The 22,771-nt window shown below is 44.4% G+C and overlaps 1 protein-coding gene across 2 annotated transcripts in view; it reads right to left on the reverse strand.

Moving 5' to 3' along the window:
- Positions 1-22,771, reverse strand: part of LOC137653492 (sn-1-specific diacylglycerol lipase ABHD11-like) — a 91,566-nt gene that overhangs the window by 12,170 nt on the left and 56,625 nt on the right. For both annotated transcript variants that reach the window (XM_068386941.1, XM_068386940.1), the window contains exon 5: positions 13,282-13,469. In XM_068386941.1, the coding sequence (XP_068243042.1) occupies positions 13,282-13,469 (188 nt within the window). The remainder of the gene's footprint in view (positions 1-13,281; positions 13,470-22,771) is intronic.

Below are 22,771 nucleotides of genomic sequence, written 5' to 3' on the forward strand. Positions count from 1 at the left end.
CAAGTTCATAACTATTTGTTTACAAATAGAGAGTATATCCTTCTCATACTTTTGTGTAAATATGGCATCATTAATGGATAACTGCAAGGTGTGTAGAAAACAGAATAATGACTCATAATCAGCTTTTACAGCTTCTGCTACCATATTGGCTGCATTACCTCTTAAGAGGAGATGAATCTTATGAGAAATATTAAATTTCTGTACTTTCCCACTGATACATTTACTTATATTTTCTTGCAGTATATAATACTTCAAATGAACAAATTCTTAGAATGGCTCTTTTTTTTTTCTTTCTTTTGCTCAAAATTATTGGTGATCCAGTGAGATGTTACACTTAAAAATTAAACATTTGCTGATCTAGCAGTTCAGCCATCACTAGTCAATGATACACTAGTAGCAGTGTGGGTCTCCTCCTGCATTTTATTTCTAACATTCACATATAGATTTTGAACAATATAACAAATTTTTAAGTAATTTGTATTTTTCCTAGTATACAAACCTTGAGCTATTTATACAGTATACTATCCGCGTAGCTGAAAGATGAGCTATGATAATTTTAGTGAGGGATAACTACCCCATCCGCTAGTTAGCGGGTGGGGGGTGGGGTAGACTGGCTACCCCACTCACTCACACCTCTCGGCTGAGTAACCACTTTGCTTTATGGCAGGACTTCTCGGGGGACAGGGTGGCAGGCCAATTTGTATATATAGCTCCAGGTTTGTATACTAGAAAAGTTACAAATTACTTACAAAATTGTTATTTGTTCTGGCGTAGATACAAACCCTCTGCTATTTATAGGGTGACCTACTCTTAGGAGGGAGGAAGTCCCCACCAACTGGCCTTGGTCATGACCCGGGGTCCTCTCTATTTCGATCTGTGATTGATAGTAGAAGGGATCCTACCCTCGCTAAAATCAAGTGCCGATATGAGGTAATGCACTGATAGCGGCCTGCAGAAGCATGTGTGTGAGTGGAACTAACAGTGTGGCTTGTCTTTAACATAGGAACTCAAGTACAAAACCTATTCTTCTTAAAGACTTACCCAATACCCTCCCTCAAAAAGGTATTGGGGACGTAACAAAGTATTCTTCTATACTTAGGAGACACAAGGGAAATGGGTCTTACCTGCAGCAAGGTGAGGTCAGCTATGCTGAGGCTTGCGGAGCTGATTTCCCCAGAGGGGAGTAGGTGAAAGGAAGAAAGGAGCCAGGCATTCTTACTCATTCACCCCACACTAATCCGGGTAGCCTCAGCCCTCAACTCTCTCCTACTTATCCATCCAGGAGCCTGAGGTGTTTAGACCATTTGTTGTGCGGCCACCACAGGACCGATGGAAAAGATCTCCATGTTCTTGTGGGTTACGTCTTTGCAGGTAGTGGGCCGTGAAGGTCGATTGACGCTTCCACATGCCCACTTGAAATATCTGCACCACAGAGTAGTTTCTTGAACGCCAGGGATGTAGCAACGCCACTGACGTTACGAGCTCTGGGTCTTAGGATGGAGGAGAGTCTAGATTGAGAGTAACCTCAATTGCCTTCCAATCCCAGAGGGGAAGGAAATACTTGAGGTCCTCCTCTTGACCTTTCCCGTGCTGGCCAACTGTGCTGACACACAGGGGGCAGCTGGTATCGTTCTTTTAAGGTAACCCCACAGACTCCTCACTGGGTAAAGCCCCAGTTGATGGATTTTCGGTTACCGACCGATTACTTTATTCGAAATGGGCTGCACCTAGGGTACAGCACACTCAGATATTGAGTCTTGGCAATCCACTCAGGGACGCTGCTGAGGATTACTTCTCCCTGTCTCCTGGAGTAGGAGACATCAGAAGATGGATCATACAACACACTAACTCTCTTGGTCAAAAGCCCAAGTGAGTAGAAAGGACGTCTTCCGTGTAAGGAAGCGATCTGCTGCCGGGCATAAAGGTTCGTAGAGAGGGGCTTTCAGAGACTGAAGAACCCGAACCGCGTTCCCAGGAGGAGGTTGAGATTCGACGGGGGACAAGCTATCTCACACTTGTATAAGTAAAGGCATCGAAGGGAGAGAATCCCCTTCCACGACATCAGTCACAAAGGACTGAACACTTCGCCTGGAAGACCGATGCTGAAAAGTGTCTGAGGTGCCTGGACATCTTTTCCGTAACTCGTTGCGAAAGGCCTCTCTGAGAGGGGTGGAGTAGGATCGTCCCAGGCGTGAAGTCGAAGCAAAGCTACAGCTTAGGAAAGTGTTAGGATGTGGCTGCATTGAAGATCGTGCCGTGGAGGATGATCCGTCGGAACTCCGTCAGGAGCTATAGAAGATCCGGGAACCATTCTGCGGGTTGCCATAGCGAAGCTATTGGAGTCATTGATAAGATCTTGCTTATCCTGACTTGGCTGAAGACTTTTTCACCAGACCGAATGGGGGTAAAAAAAAAGGCACACCTCTAGGCCGCCCCACCGATCTTGGAATACATCTTGTTTGAGGGCCTGGTGTTCAGGAACTGGGGAACAGTCGAGTGGGAGCCTGAAGATCAGGGTCGCTGCGAGCATAACCACAGTCGGGGACCTCACAAAGTTAAGACTTTGTTGGATACAAGATGATTCCAAGACACTAGAAGCCCACTATCTGGGTGGTTTTGCAAGCACATTCCTGTACCAGGAATGACGTGAGATGATGGGGGCAACTAGTTGTCCTCTGTCCATCTGAGGCTTCGTACTGCTAGATAGTTCTCTAAGAGAGGTGAATGCTGGTACCTTTCTGAATCGGGCCAATGGACAAGGTTGGAATGGTGCAGCATATGGGGGCCCCCTTCTCTTTTGATGCATTAAAGAGAGCATCAGATCCAGAGGGAAGACGAGAAGACAGGCCTCTTCATAGAAGCTCTCGTCTGCCACCCATCATCTGCGGATTGTCCAGCGGTGAGTGGGGGGAGTGCATAGCAATAAATACATCTCGAGATGATGTTGAGACCTGTTACTAATTGCAAGTTCTTTCAACGAAGGGGAACAGCCTGTTCTCCCTCCAACTGTCACTAATCCAGTGTGGTTGGCGAAATAAGACCGATACCAAACGGTAAACCAGTTAATCAGTACAGTTGATGTTATAATAGCGAATCTCCATAGAGATCGCTTTCCAGACAAGAGACAGTATGGTAATTACCGAACGCATCCAACCAAACCCAAGAGGGGATAGACGTATCTTCAATCTATTGTTGAATGGGTAAAGAGCAAAAGTCTACTACGAAGTAGTAACACTGAACTATGAGCATGACAAGCATACATGCGTAATTCAACTTAAAAGTCGTGTCCGGAACTCAGTTGGAGAACGTTGAAAACATTCGTAATGGAGGTTTCTCCTTCTTAGGACAAAAAACGTTCGTACTTCTCCGTCTCAGATCGGTAAACTAGCATTTATTTTAAACGTTCCCTACTAGGGAACAGATATGCTTATGAGAAGTTTCCAGTCAAAGCCTTTGCAGGAAACTAAGACTTCCGATCAGGGGAAGGAAAAAAATGCCTATAAGGAGGCAGAACGTAAATTCCGTATGTCTGGTTACAGGAAAGAAGACCAAGTAATGTACTGAATAACCTGGTTTCAGTAAGGGATATAAATATACAACTTGATAGAACGGAGTTCTAATTGCAAGATGTATATAGCCCCTATTGGCAGAAAGATCGCTTGCACGCACATATGTGCTTGTCCATATGCGCTAGCGCATGCATATTCTCTGCCACCAGGAAAAGTTTGCAACGAATCCGGTTGCGGGAATAATGTATGTGCGACGAATCGCAACATTATTGTCGAAGGAATTTTGATCGTTGATTAACTAATATTTTCTTGAATGAGAGCGAACAAGGTCTCAAACAAAATATAGTTATAGAAACGATCATTTCCCCTTTGGTTTACCCCTCTTCTTTATGTGGGGGCCTAGCCAGTGTTCATTACACAGAAACAGATGTCTGGTTACCTGTGGGCGGGGTTTGAAACATTCGTACACGTGATGAAAAGTTGCCGGCGCTGTTGCTATCGTTCTTTTAATGTCAGCTAACAATGTTCCTTCGGGACTAATTGTTCGAAACAATAACCCTGTAAGGATAGAATAAAAAGTCTCCGAAGCCTATCGTGTAAAATGGCAAGTCGTTATACCCACGGTACAATGACGGGGGAGGCTGCCTCCATCAAACGGTAGAACTGAGTTTAAGACAATAACCTCACGGTTTTGTCTTGGCTAGAGCGCATACTCCAGGACGGCTTACAGTATTCATGAAGTTTTAATAACAACCAATGAAGTTCAGTAAAAACTTCTTAGGAACGAGTCTCCCGAAAAGGGTGAAGTATCGTATGTGGGGGTTTGTTTCAAGAAGGCCAGACATACAGTAATTTCCATCGACCGCTTACCCGAAGGAGTTGCCATCGAACGCTTTCTTGCTAGAGAGAAAACTACCGTCTTATTCAGGCAAGGCCTGCCAGGGGAAATGAACTGGAATGTAAAGAATTTTTCATTCCCCGCTCATTTCCGTTTGCTAACCAAACCACTCGAAGTGGGAAGGTGGAGGGAAGATGACGGTGGTTCGTTTGAAAACAAAAGGATCGGTGCTGGTGAAACCAAAATAGCTGACATACTAAACAGCTGGGAGTGTAGAGTGACGTATCAAGTCACACCTTTGGAAGACCCATCCCGTAGGAGGGGGGGGTCGACCATAGAGTTTTCAGAAAAAACTCTGGATCGCGGAAACCGAGAGATTCGGATGACAACCTACGGGTTCAGAATCTATTTGTGGATTCCTTTCTCACAACCTTAAGGAATGTTGTGACGAGAACTTGTAGGAACTCTGTCGCTGATTCCTGATTGAATTTTTAGAAATCGTGTTACGTGACCAGGACCCAAAGGAACTGTGTCATAGTTACCTATAGAGATTCGGATACCCCTAGGCAGCAGGCATCCCTCTGTCATAAGAGTAAAACTTGATGACGATGGGCGCGCACGAACACTTCCCAGGACGAGAGTTAGAAAACTCTGTCATGAGAGTAAAACTCTTGTGCACTCGTGAGCACCTCGCACAACGAGAGTTCGAAAAAACTCTCTGTCATAAGAGTTGTTCGCGCACTTCAACTGATTGCGTGCGCCTAGTTGTTCGTGCACGCCAAGTTGGTCGTTCGTGCGTGCGCGCAGTTGGTCGTGCGTGCGTGCGCGCAGTTGGTCGTGCGTGCGTGCGCGCAGTTGGTCGTGCGTGCGTGCGCGCAGTTGGTCGTGCGTGCGTGCGCGCAGTTGGTCGTGCGTGCGTGCGCGCAGTTGGTCGTGCGTGCGTGCGCGCAGTTGGTCGTGCGTGCGTGCGCGCAGTTGGTCGTGCGTGCGTGCGCGCAGTTGGTCGTGCGCGCAGTTGGTCGTGCGTGCGTGCAGTTGGTCGTGCGTGCGTGCGCGCAGTTGGTCGTGCGTGCGTGCGCGCAGTTGGTCGTGTGCACCACAACAGCTATGCGTGCCAATTTGGTCGTGCGGTTCAGATCGGCCGTGCGCGACAAATTGGTCGTGCGCACTACATCGGCCGTGAGCGCCAATTTGGTTGTGAGCACCAGATCGGTGGTGCGCACCAATTTGGTCGTGCACGCCAATCCGGTCGTGCACACCAATTTGGTCGTGCATGCCAATGCAGCTGTGCGCGTATATGGTGAATTGGCGTGCACGCCAATCCAGTCGTGCACGCCAATCCGGTCATGCGCACCAGATCGTCCGTGTGCGCATAAGGTTGGTCGTGCGCGCATAAGGTTGGTCGTGTGTGCACAAGGTTGGTCGTGTGTGCACAAGGTTGGTCGGGTGTGCACAAGGTTGGTCGTGTGTGCACAAGGTTGGTCGTGCGCGCAAATTTGCGAGCGAGAGCTCTCAGTGTGGCAAGAGTACTCACTACTACGTTCACCCGAAGGTTTACGATAGCCTATGTTGTGTTAGCGCAAACGATCAACACAATGAGAGTCTGCAAACTCTGTCATATAAGTATGGCTATTATCACGAGAACCCAAAGGTTCAGCGTGAACTGCGCTGCGAAACCCCAAAGGGTCAGCGCAAACGAGAAACGGAAGTTTCTCTGTCACGAGACCCCGAAGGATCAGCGTGACACTAAGGGCACGAGAGATCAAAGGCCTAACGTAGCCTGTGTTGCGAAACCCCGAAGGATCAGCGCAACGAGAAACCCAAGTTTCCCTGTCACAAAACACCGAAGTGTCGGAGTGACTAAAGTTACAAGAGCCCAAGGGTTCTGCGTAACTAATGTTACGAGACCCCGAAGGGTCAGCGTAACGAGAAACCGAAGGTTCCGAGGCAAAACACCAAAGTGTCAGTGACTAAAGTTACGAGAGCCCAAGGGTTCAACGTAATTAATGTTACGAGACCCCGAAGGGTCAGCATAAAGAGAAACTAATGTTACAAGACCCCTAAGGGTCAGCATAACGAGAAACCAAAGTTTCCCTGTCACAAAACACCGAAGTGTCAGAGTGACTAAAGTTACGAGAGCCCAAGGGTTCAGCGTAACTAATGTTACGAGATCCCGAAGGATCAGCGTAACGAGAAACCGAAGTTTCCCTGTCACAAAACACCGAAGTGTCAGAGTGACTAAAATTACGAGAGCCCAAGGGTTCAGTGTAACTAATGTTACGAGACCCCAAAGGATCAGCGTAACGAGGAACCGAGGTTCCTCTATCACGGGACCCCGAAAGGTCAGCGTGATTGATGGTACAAGTTCCCAAAGGCTCAACGTTACCATCATTACGAGAGCCCGAAGGTTCAGCGTAACTGAAAACCCGAAGGTTTTAAGCAGAGTCCCAAAGGACTCCTACTGTCATGAGAATCCACAGGATCAACATGACGAGAGCCCGAAGGCTCACGATCATGCCAGCCCAAAGGGTGATCGTAACGAGACCCCGAAGGATTAAGGAGAACCAGCAGGTTCAAAGATAACACCTCCGCATAAGAGGTTTGTTCTCCAGAAGGAGAATGTCGCTTAAGATAAGGCTCTCGCTCCACTCCTGAAGGAGAACCATAAGCGTAACAGGGGGACCACCGATGCCCAGAAGCGGTCTTCTCTCGAGAACGAGAGACTCGTTCCCCCGAAGGGGTATCCTGCTTCGGAGAAAGCTCTGCCACCGCCCCTGGTGGATCAGCAAACTCCTACAAGTTATTTCTCGCGAATTAGAGGGAAGTTCTCCCGAAGGAGATCGCCTAAGACAAGCTTTCTCCCAGCTCTATGGGAGTAAAGCGTAGGCGTAAAATATCTCTCTCACGAACGAGGGAGAAGTCCCCAGAAGGAGGACATCGCCTAAGACAAGCTTTCTCCCAGCTCTATGGGAAAAAAGCGTAAGCTTAATAATATCTCTCTCGCGAACGAGAGTGAAGTCCTCCCGAAGAAGGACATCGCCTAAGACAAGCTTTCTCCCAGCTCTATGGGAAAAAAGCGTAGGCGTAAGAAACTCTCTCGCGAACGTAAGAGAAGTCCTCCCAAAGGAGGACATAGCCTAAGGCAAGCTTTCTCCCAGCTCTATGGGAAAAAAGCGTAGGCGTAAGAAACTCTCTCGCGAACGAAAGAGAAGTCCTGCCAAAGGAGGACATAGCCTAAGGCAAGCTTTCTCCCAGCTCTATGGGAAAAAAGCGTAGGCGTAATAATTTCTCTCGCGAACGAGAGAAAAGTCCTCCGGCAAGAGGACATAGCCTAAGTAAAGCTTTCTCCCAGCTCTATGTGGAAAAAGCAAAGGCGTAAAAAAAAGAATCTCTCACGAGAGAGAGAGAGAGAGAGAGAGAGAGAGAGAGAGAAAAGTTCCCCTCAAAGGAGGAACATTAAGTTGAAGGTTGACAGCGAATGCTACCTCGTAAGGTGGGCAGTTCACGAGCTACCACATAGAGCACAGGATAACGAACAGGGCGGGCATAGCAATCGGCCTTGTGTTCTACGTTGCTGCTACCTGTGAAAAAAGGAAGTTGTGATCAATTACAATTCATGCTCCGCTGCACAAAATACACTATTCGGGTAATAAGTCACATTCCTTGTAAGATAATTCCTCGAAAGGGAACTGAACTGTTATACACTTTAATTCAGTAATGAAACAAACACACGGCAGTGTTGAGAACCTGCCGACCATTAGCGCAGGGTAGGGCGGCAATGACAACTCCCTTACGGTGGAGGCAGTCGGATACGTTGTCAACAGTAATTAAAGTTACAATTATCTAACAACATAAACCTATATTTCCATTTATACATAAATACACTCATATACATGCAAGATAAATGAAAACACACAAGAGAAAAAAAAACACAGAAAAACAATCAAGGCAAGTCTTTGCGGGAGAGAAAGGCAGCATGTCCGTCTCTACCGAGCCATAAAGTAAAGTGGTTACTCAGCCGAGAGGTGTGAGTGAGCGGGGTAGCCAGTCTACCCCATCCCCCACCCGCTACCTAGCAGAGGGGTAGTTATCCCTCGCTAAAATTATCATGACTCGTCTTTCAGCTACGCCGAAAGTATACCCTATAAATAGCAGAGGGTTTGTATCTACGCCGGAACAAATTTTCTTTAAATATATTTTTGAGAGGGAATAATAATACTTTAGATATTAAGATCTATAGATCATAATGATACTGTAATTTAAAAAGTCATTAAACAAATTATATTTACTTATTAATATTACCTGTAATAAAAATCCAAGTTGCAATCATACAAATTCCAAAGAATCGTTTTCGGAATTGGAAATTCTATTAAAGTTCTCCGAACCCAATACTGTACCAGAAAAATTTCCGATATTTTTGATTTCAATACAGTACCGGAAAAAAGTTCCGATATACTCGATTCTCTATTCCGATTCCAAGTACTCGTCCCATCACTGCTACAGACTGACCATATATACATATAATCAGTGCCCAAGCCATTTCTCCATCAAGCTTGGACCAGGGGGGGCCAGGCAATGGCTGCTGATGACTCCGCAGGTAGACCTAGCTCACAAGGATGGTTATGTTGCAAAAATTTCTAGAAATTATCGAACTTGAGAGGGTCTACAACTCCTGTGTAGTAGATTCCCAAGCAAGGACGTTTCCAAAAGGCTACCACCACTGAATAGGTCACTTTTCTGATTCTATAAGCATTTCTCCAAATACTGCTCAAAATAATACCTCAATTGATTTGCTCTTGTATCACATAAAAAGCTCCATTCTCCAAAAACCATTATCTAAAATCCAAACAGTTACATCTTTTGATACACTGCCTCCTTTATCGCTTAATTTGTAAAATAAAAAAAGCTTCATAAGTGTCATTTTCTGTACCCATACTCTTATTTTTTCTAATTATTTGAAAGTTTACAAACACACTAGTTCCCATATTACTTTTCTTTACAATTCCAAATTCAATTCAATATATGCTCATCCATTTTCCCGTTAGGATTCTGCTCATCTTATTTTATTTTTGCAAAGTTGAAGTATGAGAAAATATCAATTCTTATATAATTAACCGATCAAAATTCCAAAAGGGTCAGCGCAAACGAGAAACGGAAGTTTCTCTGTCACGAGACCCCGAAGGATCAGCGTGACACTAAGGGCACGAGAGATCAAAGGCCTAACGTAGCCTGTGTTGCGAAACCCCGAAGGATCAGCGCAACGAGAAACCCAAGTTTCCCTGTCACAAAACACCGAAGTGTCGGAGTGACTAAAGTTACAAGAGCCCAAGGGTTCTGCGTAACTAATGTTACGAGACCCCGAAGGGTCAGCGTAACGAGAAACCGAAGGTTCCGAGGCAAAACACCAAAGTGTCAGTGACTAAAGTTACGAGAGCCCAAGGGTTCAACGTAATTAATGTTACGAGACCCCGAAGGGTCAGCATAAAGAGAAACTAATGTTACAAGACCCCTAAGGGTCAGCATAACGAGAAACCAAAGTTTCCCTGTCACAAAACACCGAAGTGTCAGAGTGACTAAAGTTACGAGAGCCCAAGGGTTCAGCGTAACTAATGTTACGAGATCCCGAAGGATCAGCGTAACGAGAAACCGAAGTTTCCCTGTCACAAAACACCGAAGTGTCAGAGTGACTAAAATTACGAGAGCCCAAGGGTTCAGTGTAACTAATGTTACGAGACCCCAAAGGATCAGCGTAACGAGGAACCGAGGTTCCTCTATCACGGGACCCCGAAAGGTCAGCGTGATTGATGGTACAAGTTCCCAAAGGCTCAACGTTACCATCATTACGAGAGCCCGAAGGTTCAGCGTAACTGAAAACCCGAAGGTTTTAAGCAGAGTCCCAAAGGACTCCTACTGTCATGAGAATCCACAGGATCAACATGACGAGAGCCCGAAGGCTCACGATCATGCCAGCCCAAAGGGTGATCGTAACGAGACCCCGAAGGATTAAGGAGAACCAGCAGGTTCAAAGATAACACCTCCGCATAAGAGGTTTGTTCTCCAGAAGGAGAATGTCGCTTAAGATAAGGCTCTCGCTCCACTCCTGAAGGAGAACCATAAGCGTAACAGGGGGACCACCGATGCCCAGAAGCGGTCTTCTCTCGAGAACGAGAGACTCGTTCCCCCGAAGGGGTATCCTGCTTCGGAGAAAGCTCTGCCACCGCCCCTGGTGGATCAGCAAACTCCTACAAGTTATTTCTCGCGAATTAGAGGGAAGTTCTCCCGAAGGAGATCGCCTAAGACAAGCTTTCTCCCAGCTCTATGGGAGTAAAGCGTAGGCGTAAAATATCTCTCTCACGAACGAGGGAGAAGTCCCCAGAAGGAGGACATCGCCTAAGACAAGCTTTCTCCCAGCTCTATGGGAAAAAAGCGTAAGCTTAATAATATCTCTCTCGCGAACGAGAGTGAAGTCCTCCCGAAGAAGGACATCGCCTAAGACAAGCTTTCTCCCAGCTCTATGGGAAAAAAGCGTAGGCGTAAGAAACTCTCTCGCGAACGTAAGAGAAGTCCTCCCAAAGGAGGACATAGCCTAAGGCAAGCTTTCTCCCAGCTCTATGGGAAAAAAGCGTAGGCGTAAGAAACTCTCTCGCGAACGAAAGAGAAGTCCTGCCAAAGGAGGACATAGCCTAAGGCAAGCTTTCTCCCAGCTCTATGGGAAAAAAGCGTAGGCGTAATAATTTCTCTCGCGAACGAGAGAAAAGTCCTCCGGCAAGAGGACATAGCCTAAGTAAAGCTTTCTCCCAGCTCTATGTGGAAAAAGCAAAGGCGTAAAAAAAAGAATCTCTCACGAGAGAGAGAGAGAGAGAGAGAGAGAGAGAGAGAGAAAAGTTCCCCTCAAAGGAGGAACATTAAGTTGAAGGTTGACAGCGAATGCTACCTCGTAAGGTGGGCAGTTCACGAGCTACCACATAGAGCACAGGATAACGAACAGGGCGGGCATAGCAATCGGCCTTGTGTTCTACGTTGCTGCTACCTGTGAAAAAAGGAAGTTGTGATCAATTACAATTCATGCTCCGCTGCACAAAATACACTATTCGGGTAATAAGTCACATTCCTTGTAAGATAATTCCTCGAAAGGGAACTGAACTGTTATACACTTTAATTCAGTAATGAAACAAACACACGGCAGTGTTGAGAACCTGCCGACCATTAGCGCAGGGTAGGGCGGCAATGACAACTCCCTTACGGTGGAGGCAGTCGGATACGTTGTCAACAGTAATTAAAGTTACAATTATCTAACAACATAAACCTATATTTCCATTTATACATAAATACACTCATATACATGCAAGATAAATGAAAACACACAAGAGAAAAAAAAACACAGAAAAACAATCAAGGCAAGTCTTTGCGGGAGAGAAAGGCAGCATGTCCGTCTCTACCGAGCCATAAAGTAAAGTGGTTACTCAGCCGAGAGGTGTGAGTGAGCGGGGTAGCCAGTCTACCCCATCCCCCACCCGCTACCTAGCAGAGGGGTAGTTATCCCTCGCTAAAATTATCATGACTCGTCTTTCAGCTACGCCGAAAGTATACCCTATAAATAGCAGAGGGTTTGTATCTACGCCGGAACAAATTTTCTTTAAATATATTTTTGAGAGGGAATAATAATACTTTAGATATTAAGATCTATAGATCATAATGATACTGTAATTTAAAAAGTCATTAAACAAATTATATTTACTTATTAATATTACCTGTAATAAAAATCCAAGTTGCAATCATACAAATTCCAAAGAATCGTTTTCGGAATTGGAAATTCTATTAAAGTTCTCCGAACCCAATACTGTACCAGAAAAATTTCCGATATTTTTGATTTCAATACAGTACCGGAAAAAAGTTCCGATATACTCGATTCTCTATTCCGATTCCAAGTACTCGTCCCATCACTGCTACAGACTGACCATATATACATATAATCAGTGCCCAAGCCATTTCTCCATCAAGCTTGGACCAGGGGGGGCCAGGCAATGGCTGCTGATGACTCCGCAGGTAGACCTAGCTCACAAGGATGGTTATGTTGCAAAAATTTCTAGAAATTATCGAACTTGAGAGGGTCTACAACTCCTGTGTAGTAGATTCCCAAGCAAGGACGTTTCCAAAAGGCTACCACCACTGAATAGGTCACTTTTCTGATTCTATAAGCATTTCTCCAAATACTGCTCAAAATAATACCTCAATTGATTTGCTCTTGTATCACATAAAAAGCTCCATTCTCCAAAAACCATTATCTAAAATCCAAACAGTTACATCTTTTGATACACTGCCTCCTTTATCGCTTAATTTGTAAAATAAAAAAAGCTTCATAAGTGTCATTTTCTGTACCCATACTCTTATTTTTTCTAATTATTTGAAAGTTTACAAACACACTAGTTCCCATATTACTTTTCTTTACAATTCCAAATTCAATTCAATATATGCTCATCCATTTTCCCGTTAGGATTCTGCTCATCTTATTTTATTTTTGCAAAGTTGAAGTATGAGAAAATATCAATTCTTATATAATTAACCGATCAAAATTCCACAGACACTGATATATACAAGACCACAGACCCATAAAGTTAACATTAATGCACTATACAGCTTCCGGGAGCTAATGAAAGTTTATTTAGAAGCTTTCAGCAAAAGCACTTCATGCATAGAACATCTATTCCTGTAATATATAAATAGTTTTTCCACCAGAAATCTGGGCTTTCCAATACATTTACGCATTGCACACGTTTGACGACAAATCTCCCAAATTCATATCAATAAAAAGCTATTACAAACCCTAAAACACACAAGAGGATTAACTACTCACTTTCAGATAACATACAAATCAATTTTATAATGAAAAAAAAAATAAGCTCCAAAAACACAGTACAGTACATGTCTACTTACCTAATGTAATCTGATAATTCCCCTGCAATAAAAGCAGTTTCTCCTTCAAATGCAGTTCTGCTAGGAATTTTGAATGTTGATATGTGAGGATTGAAATTCTTGGCAATGGAATCTATGTTGACCCGCCAACTATATTCAGTCCCCGTGTGCACTAAGTTAGTGAGCAAGAACTGTCGAATACCTCTCTCCTAAAGAAAATTAATTTTTATAGCAAAAGACAAACAATAAAAAACAAAGTAAAATGCTACAAGTTAATCTTCATCATACTGTTATTCTTTCATAAAACGAAGACATTTTCTATGTTATTAATTAACCAAATACTTAAACAGAAATAACATCTAATAACAAGCTTTTATTGAGTGAAATATAAATACAACCCTAGAGTAAAATCATGTTTTCTTAAAATACAAAAGCAAAACACAAAAGCACATGAAATCTCAATAAATTTACTGTTATATACCTGCCTATAACAATGCTCTAACTACATCTGGAACACATAGCTTACTGCTAAGACACTTATTTTTATCCACCGTACTCATATAGCCTCTCTACATGCTATATTTTGCTTTGGTTCCTTTCCAGTCATCATAAATTTGTTGTTTCATATGATGAGTAGCATTCCTCTCTCTATCCATTTCCCTCTTCTACTTTAAACTTTTCCATTACTGTACATTGAAAATAGTTATTAAATGACCCAGGATAAATACTTGACAATTCTTTCCAAAGTTCTTAATCGCTTGTTGCTGGTTTTACCCTAAAACGTATTCTTAATAGCTTCCTTAGTACCTTGTTACCTGTCTTCTCAAACACTGCATATACAAGGTATTTTTTTGGGTTTGTGCTTGCCAAAAGTTGTATTTCAAACAGTCGACATGAGTACAGTATTCTTAAATATGTTATTTTTATTAGTAAAATAAATTTTTGAATATACTTACCCGATAATCATGTAGCTGTCAACTCCGTTGCCCGACAGAATTCTATGGAGGGATACGCCAGCTATCACAATACTAGAAGGGGGTGTATTTACCAACGCCACCTGTGGCCAGGTACTCAAGTACTTCTTGTTGACACCTCCTCAATTATTCCTCGGTCCACTGGTTCTCTATGGGGAGGAAGGGAGGGTCGATTAAATCATGATTATCGGGTAAGTATATTCAAAAATTTATTTTACTAATAAAAATAACATTTTTCAATATTAAACTTACCCGATAATCATGTAGCTGATTCACACCCAGGGGGGTGGGTGAAAAACCAGTGTACAAGACTAAAGGATAGCTAAGTATCCCGTATTTCATATAATCAGTTATCCACAATAACAATGAAATAATAAGTACCTGGTAAGGAAGTCGACTTGAACCGTTACTCTGCCTTTAATAAGATCGTCTTCCTTACTGAGCGCAGCGTTCCTCTTGGGAGGCTGAATCAACTCAAAGGTGCTAAAGTATACAGGGCTGCAACCCATACTAAAGGACCTCATCACAACCTTTAACCTCGGCGCTTCTCAAGAAAGAATTGACCACCCGCCAAATCAACAAGGATGTGGAAGGCTTCTTAGCCGACCGTACAACCCATAAAAAGTATTCAAGAGAAAGGTTAAAAGGTTATGGGATTATGGGAATGTAGTGGCTGAGCCCTCGCCTACTACTGCATTCGTTGCTACGAATGGTCCCAGGGTGTAGCAGTACTCGTAAAGAGACTGGACATCTTTGAGATAGAATGATGCGAACACTGACTTGCTTCTCCAATAGGTTGCATCCATAACACTCTGCAGAGAATGGTTCTGTTTGAAGGTCACTGAAGTAGCCACAGCTCCCACTTCATGTGTCCTTACCTTCAGCAAAGCAAGGTCTTCTTCCTTCAGATGAGAATGTGTTTCTCTAATCAGAAGCCTGAATAGTAAGAAACTGAGTTCTTAGAACTTGGAAAAGAAGGTTTCTTGATAGCACACTATAAGGCTTCTGATTGTCCTTGTAAAGGTTAAGACCTTTTTAGATAGTACCTAAGAGCTCTAACTGGGCAAAGTACTCTCTTCAGATCATTCCCCACCAAGTTGGACAGGCTTGGGATCTCGAACGACTTAGGCCAAGGACGTGAAGGAAGTTCGTTTAGCAAAAACCGAGCTGCAAGGAACATGTAGCCGTTTCAGATGTGAAAACAATGATCCTGCTGAAGGCGTGGATCTCACTTACTCTTTTAGCTGTTGTCAAGTACACGAGGAAAAGAGTTTTTAATGTGAGGTCCTAAAAAGAGGCTGATTAGAGAGGTTCAAATCTTGATGACATAAGGAACCTTAGGACCACGTCTAGATTCCAGCCTGGAGTGGACAACCGACGTTCCTTTGAGGTCTCAAAAGACCTAGGGAGGTCCTGTAGATCTTTGTTGGTGGAAAGATCCAAGCCTCTGTGGCGGAAAACCGCTGCCAACATACTTCTGTAACCCTTGATCGTAGGAGCTGAAAGGGATCTTACTTTCCTTAGATATAACAGGAAGTCAGCAATCTGGGTTACAGTGGTACTGGTTGAGGAAACTGCATTGGTCTTGTACCAGCTACGGAAGACTTCCCCTTGAGACTGATAGATTCTGAGAGTGGATGTTCTCCTTGCTTTGGCAATCGCTCTGGCTGCCTCCTTCGAAAAGCCCCTTGCTCTTGAGAGTCTTTCGAAAGTCTGAAGGCAGTCAGACGAAGAGCGTGGAGGATTGGGTGTACCTTCTTTACGTGAGGTAGACTTAGAAGGTTCACTCCTAGAGGAAGAGTCCTGGGAATGTCGACCAGCCATTGCAGTACCTCTAAGAACCATTCTCTCGCGGACCAGAGCGGAGCCAACCAACGTCAGCCGTGTCCCTTTGTGAGAGGAGAACTTCTGAAGTACCCTGTTGACAATCTTGAACGGCGGGAATGCATACAGGTCGAGATGGAACCAATCCAGCAGAAAAGCATCCACGTGAACTGCTGCTGGGTCTGGAATCGGAGAACAATACAACAGGAGTCTCTAGGTTATCGAGGTAGTGAACAGATCTATGGTTGGCTGACCCCACAGGGCCCAAAGTCTGTTGCAAACATTCTTGAGAAGGGTCCACTCTGTGGGGATGACCTGACCCTTCCGTCTGAGGTGATCTGCCATGACATTCATACCGCCTTGAATGAACCTCGTTACCAGTTAGCTTTCGATCTTAAGACCAGATGAGTAGGTCCCTTGCGATCTAGAACAACTTCCACGAAAGAGTCCCTCCCTGCTTGAAGATGTAAGCCAGGGCTGTGGTGTTGTCAGAGTCCACCTCCACCACTTTGTTAAGCTGGAGGGACTTGAAGTTTATCAAGGCCAGAATAACCGCCAACAACTTCTTGCAAATGATGTGAAGTGTCCTTTGCTCCTGATTCCATGTTCCCGAGCATTCTTGTCCGTCCAAAGTCGCACCCCAGCCCGTGTCTGATGCGTCCGAGAGGAGACGGCGGTCGTGTTTCTGAACAGCCAAAGGTAGACTTCCTTGAGAAGAAAGCTGTTCTTACACCACGCGAGAGAAGACCTCCTCTCTTCGGAAACAGGAACTGAGACCGTCTCTAGCGTCATGTCCTTTATCCAGTGAGCAGCTAGATGATACTGAAGGGGGGGGGAGGTGGAGTCTCCCTAACACGATGAACAGGGCCAGCGATGAAAGTGTCCCTGTAAGACTCATCCACTACCTGACTGAGCATCGGTTCCTTCTCAGCATGCTCTGGATGCATTCTAGGGCTTGGAAGATTCTTGGGGCCGACGGAAAAGTCCGAAAAGCTCGACTCTGAAGATCCATACCCAAGGAGACAATGGTCTGGGATGGAACGAGCTGAGACTCCTCAAAATTGACCAGGAGGCCCAGTTCCTTGGTCAGATCCATAGTCCATTTGAAAATCTCCAGACAGCGACGACTTGTGGGAGCTCTTAAAAGCCAGTCGTCTGACGGAGCCGGACACAAGATCATGATACTGCTGCACAGTCTGTGAACTGTCAATCATGGGCAAGCGAGGAAGTACAGTGACAAGCCGAATCTGTCTAGACTGTCTGGGTCATACAGACAACTCCTTATCGGGTTGCTGAGGTTGCCGCACTGCGTCACAACAAGTCACTTCTGTTGGTTGTTGAACGTCTTCCCCGTGACACATTGACTCCGTAAACAAAAAATCCTCTAACAAGGACTAAGCTTGGACTGCATGTCATGCAACACAGCTCAAGGTCTATGGGAGCAGGTGTGGTAACAGACGGGATTAGCGACTGAAGTGGAACCATTACCTTCCCTGGAAGCATGTTATGCTTAAATAAAAGTCCATAAGAGGTTATGCAGCTAAAGGCTCCCTCCAAATGACAGAGTCCTCAAGGGAATATCAGAAGGAGGGAGAAAAGAACTTTCTCATCTACAGGGACCATATCCTAGAAAAGCAAAGTTCTCTCAGTGAGGGTTCACTGGTGCAAAAGCAGCAGACTAGAAGGCAACGTTATGAAACTGCTTGACAGTCTAGTGAGTTGGCAACAACCAAAGATGTGTGACTGAGAAGCATGCGGTAAGGTATGCAGAGCATGTTGTATGCAGAGTATGCTGTATGCAGAGCATGCTGTATGCAGAGCATGTTGTATGCAGAGCATGCTGAATGCAGAGCATGTTGTATGCAGAGCATGCTGAATGCAGAGCATGCTGTATGCAGAGCATGTTGTATGCAGAGCATGCTGTATGCAGAGCATGCTGTATGCAGAGCATGTAGTAAGCAGAGCCTGCTGTAAGCAGAGCCTGCTGTAAGGAAAGCAGAGCGTGTGCATGGCGTTTAACATTTCTCAGAAATTCCATGACCAGTGCTAGAGTGCTTTATGCATGCTTGCATGGGGTTTTAATATCAACATAATATTTACCTTACATTCATAACTCATGATTCAGATTTTTGCCATATTTGCGATCTTGTTAAAAATATATTGCAAGGAATACAAATATATTTTTATAAGTAATACAAATAACCTCCATTATCATATGGTTTGAAAATGGAGGTAAGGTATGCTGAACAGCAGAGTCAGAACGAGCTGGAACAACAATAGTTGTGGTTTCCTCTTCAAGACTCTGTTGAGGGAACACCTGAGGCTCAGTCTGCAAAGGCTGAATAAAAGACAAGCAGAAGGAAGGCGCATGGGTGGAGGAGGCTGACTCCTAGCATGAGTGGTTGAACCCAAGGGTTGCGCTTGCTGAGCGGTTGGCGGAAGCGGAGTAGCAAGTTCCAGTTCCTGTGGTGTGAGCGGAGCGCGATGAGGAAGAGGCTGCGCAGAACAAGGTAAATGTCTCGCAAGCTGAGGCTCCTGAGGCGCAAGGCTAAGGTATTGTGGAGCTTGCCTTGTGGAGGGTTGAGCTCGCTGCAGCGAGAGCTGAGGAGACTGACTCATGGACGGGAGAGGTTGTTGTACCTCAACCGATTGTTGCATCACTGGTGGAGCAGCAAGTGGAGGCGGAGGAAGAGAGGTATAATCCTCCTGATCCCATTGTAAAAGTTGCCTTAAGGAAGGCGGAGGCTGAACACCACTGGGAACAGCAAACTCAGCACGTGGCTCAACATCGTACGCCTGGCAGGTGGTACTGCGATCAGGCGGAGCGAGCATAGGCGGAGGGAGTGTAGGCGGAGGCGGAGGCGGAGGCGCAACACTCTCAGCCCGACACTCACGCAACAAGTCCGAAAGCTGTGCTTGCATGGACTGCAGTAGAGTCCACAACATCGTACGCCTGGCAGGTGGTACTGCGATCAGGCGGAGCGAGTGTAGGCGGAGGGAGTGTAGGCGGAGGCGGAGGCGCAACACTCTCAGCCCGACACTCACGCATCAAGTCCGAAAGCTGTGCTTGCATGGACTGTAGTAGAGTCCACTTGGGGTCGGCAGAAACTACAGTAGGCTGAGGTAAAGCCTTAACAGTCGAGCTCTGTTGTGGCAGAACCTTACTCCTCTTAGGCGGAGTGCATAACAACTAATGACTGAGGAGAGTCAGAGCTAACCCAAGGACTGCATCCGGGTTGTTGAACTCTAACTTCGTACGTCTGGCATAGGTCTGGACTTGACGTTTAAGAGGTCTTGAGACCTGAGACCAGCGTTTTCTCCCCTAAATTTCTTCTGCAGACGAGCAAAATAAGGGCTCAATCGTCTGCGGGTGGGAGTGACGGTCTCGGTAAGACACGCCCACAACCACCGAGGATACTTCTGTGCGCCGATCAAGGCCTGCTGAACCCTTCTGCCCTTCGACATTGCTTCTCCCCTGGGCTTGGGAGCTTGCAAGAGGTCCCGGACTGGGAGGACGACTGGCGCGCACAGAAGTACCCTCACGCACAACACTGAACTTTGCGCTAATCACTTATCACTTTGATTTTCTGTTTGCACTTATTTCACTGAACTCGAAACTTTAAGTGGTTTGTACCTGAAACAGCAATTCTATCCTTTCTCAAAAGTTAGTAATTGCGAAAACAGAATTACAATGTAACAGAAAAATCTAATGAAAGATAAATAATTCAGTGGCTGGAAAGAGATAAACACTAGATCACTCTAGAAACGTTTACCTTCTTCCCCTAAAGAGACTAGGGAGAAGAGCAAAAACGATAAACACGTTACTCGTACGCCTGGCAGGCTTGAATGAAACGTTTATCCTCTTTCTCCTCTCTCTCTCTCTCTCTCTCTCTCTCTCTCTCTCTCTCTCTCTCTCTCTCTCTCTCTCTCTCTCTCTCTCTCTCTCTTGACTTAGAACCTGAGAGAAGAGCCCAATCATATATATCGTAAAAACATATTATTGTTAAAGGAAAAAACTGAAATATTTCCCAAAATGAAAAGTTCCTTTATTAGGATCAAAACCATTAAGTTAAGAAAGAATGAACAAAACGCTAGACACGGTTACTCTTACTGCAACGTGAAACCGTGAACATTCTATCTCTATCGTAACGATAGAGTGCAAGTTGAACGTTCTGAACGTCAACAACTGCAGAGACAAAACAAAACGTTAGTTCAACTTTGAAAACAGTACGAGACTATCAAAGAAATTCTTTCAAACTCTGTGGCGGAAATAGCATAATATGTTAACAGGTAAAACCGAAATGACGGGCTCAATGTTAATTAACTTCGGTACCAAGAAAAGACCGCCTACTATTAGGAAGGTCGAATATAAACAAATAAAAATTAATTTTAATAAGTTTATAATAAAAGGAAGTTAATCGAAGAGGCCTATAAGAGGCGGAGAGATATAAAATAAATCTATAACTTTTGTTAAGCAAAATTAAGAAAGAGAGTCTATACTCTCTTAGACACCAACACTTCCGTCTAAGGGAAGGGTCGGCCATTGAAAGGTGAACGAGAGTTCATACTCTCTTCGTCACCATAATTAATCAAATTAATTCCAAAAGCTAACTAAGCTAATATAGAAGTTTCCAGTAAAGCGACAGCCGAAATCAAAGAGAAATACTTCACCAAAGTCGTGAAAATACTCCAAGAACATAAGCGTATCCCAGAACGTCTTGCCGGAAGCACGACAGAGGAATAATTGAGGAGGTGTCAACAAGAAGTACTTGAGTACCTGGCCACAGGTGGCGTTGGTAAATACACCCCCTTCTAGTATTGTGATAGCTGGCGTATCCCTCCATAGAATTCTGTCGGGCAACGGAGTTGACAGCTACATGATTATCGGGTAAGTTTAATATTGAAAATAAGCAGTTTATACATATGCTGGATACTTAACATTCACTAACTAAAATTCTCTACAATTGGCAAACATACCCTAAAATTAACAACTTGCCTTAGTTAGATAGGCACTGCACATCACAAGGAACTGGCTAACCTTTGATGAATTTAGCCATTGAATCCTTTATGGATTTAGTCAGTCTATGGAAAACAAAAATGTCAGAATGGCACCCAGTCCCGGGCGTAACAGGGTGCTAAGAATCTCAAGGGGTCTAAATACTAAGGAAAAAATAAAAAATGGTAATTGGAATGTTAGAATCATGTATCAGATTGGGAAGTTTACAGCAAGTGGAGAATGAATTTATGAAACAGTTTGGATATCTTTGCCCTAATGGAAACAAGTTGTAAAGGGATTGGTACAGTATTCTTAGACCAAAGCAATACATGTATCTACTCACAAAGAACAGATGGAGTTGGAAGAGAAGGGGTAAGAATGATGATGACACTATGAGCAAAAAAGGCATTATCGGAATGAAGAGCTGTAAATAGTGTAGAAGCTTGTTACTTGTAAAGTCTATATCAAAGCAATACAATACGAGTATTACAGTTTGCTATGCACCAACAAAGGATTCCCCTGAAGAACGGAAAGATGAATACTATGAAGATCTGCAGAGTGTAACAGATGATATCCCAGAGAGATATACGAAAATTGTGACTGGTGACTTCAATGCTGAATTTGGAAGGAATAATCAAGGTACAGAGAATGTGATGGGTCTTGAGGGTCTGGGCAAAGTTGCAAAAGAAAATGAGGCCCATTTTATAAGTTTTTATTCAACAAACAATCTTGTCATTCGAGGTACTCTTTTCCATCACAAGGACATCTACAAATATACATGGACTTCCCCATGAGCCAATTACAAAAATCCAATAGATCACATAGCCATTAATAGAGAGAGGAAGAGGACTGAGAAATGTTAGAAGCTATAAAACGGATTTTGAGCGAAGCGAAAAATCTATTTTTGGGTAAGAGCCATGTCGTCCTGATGGAAGTTCCTTAAAGGCAGCTTCCTAGGGTATATTACAACTACAGCGATATTCCCAGAGAATTTACCTTCAGGTACCCAGAATTCTAACTCCTGGAGCGAGTATCCCTAAAAAAGACCTTAGGGATATCGTAAATATCAGTGGACGTATTCTTGACACGCCTCATAGCAATCTGTACCCCGAATAGAGTTAACACTTCGTAGGGGTCAAATGGCAAGAAAACGAAAACGATAAGAAAGGGGGGAGCCGTTCGTAAGGCATCTCTCCTCCCCGTTTCGAAAGCGTGCCCTGCGCCGCTCGCGGCGCCATCTGTATTCCTTGTAGCGATACACGAGGAGCTACAGATACTGTATGTAGGGAGGGGTCCTACAATCCTTTTCACTCTTTTTTTTTTTTTTTTTTTTTTTTTTTGAAAAGGAACAGGGCGGGTCCATCAGGACGACATGGCTATCTTACCCAAAAATAGATTTTTTGCTTCGCTCAAAATCCGTTTTTTGGGCTCAAGCCATGTCGTCCTGATGGAAGTATACCAGAGCATTACTGTATCTGTGGATTCTCAATACGTGCCGTACTCCTCAGGAATGTTTCTTAGTCAACTCGACTGAAAGACCTAAGATGTTACCGTTATACATCTTTTCACTAATCATAAGCCATGAAAGTGCTTCCTGCCCCCTACAGGGAGGAGTCCTACTAGACTCTAGAAACGAACGAAGAGTACATATACCTATGTATGAATCACTCGCCAGCCAGTACAATATAGTGGTCTCACTCTATATGAAGTAAAGCAT

Source organism: Palaemon carinicauda, chromosome 14 (genome assembly GCF_036898095.1).
Source record: "Palaemon carinicauda isolate YSFRI2023 chromosome 14, ASM3689809v2, whole genome shotgun sequence".
Taxonomy (NCBI): Eukaryota; Metazoa; Arthropoda; class Malacostraca; order Decapoda; family Palaemonidae; genus Palaemon; species Palaemon carinicauda.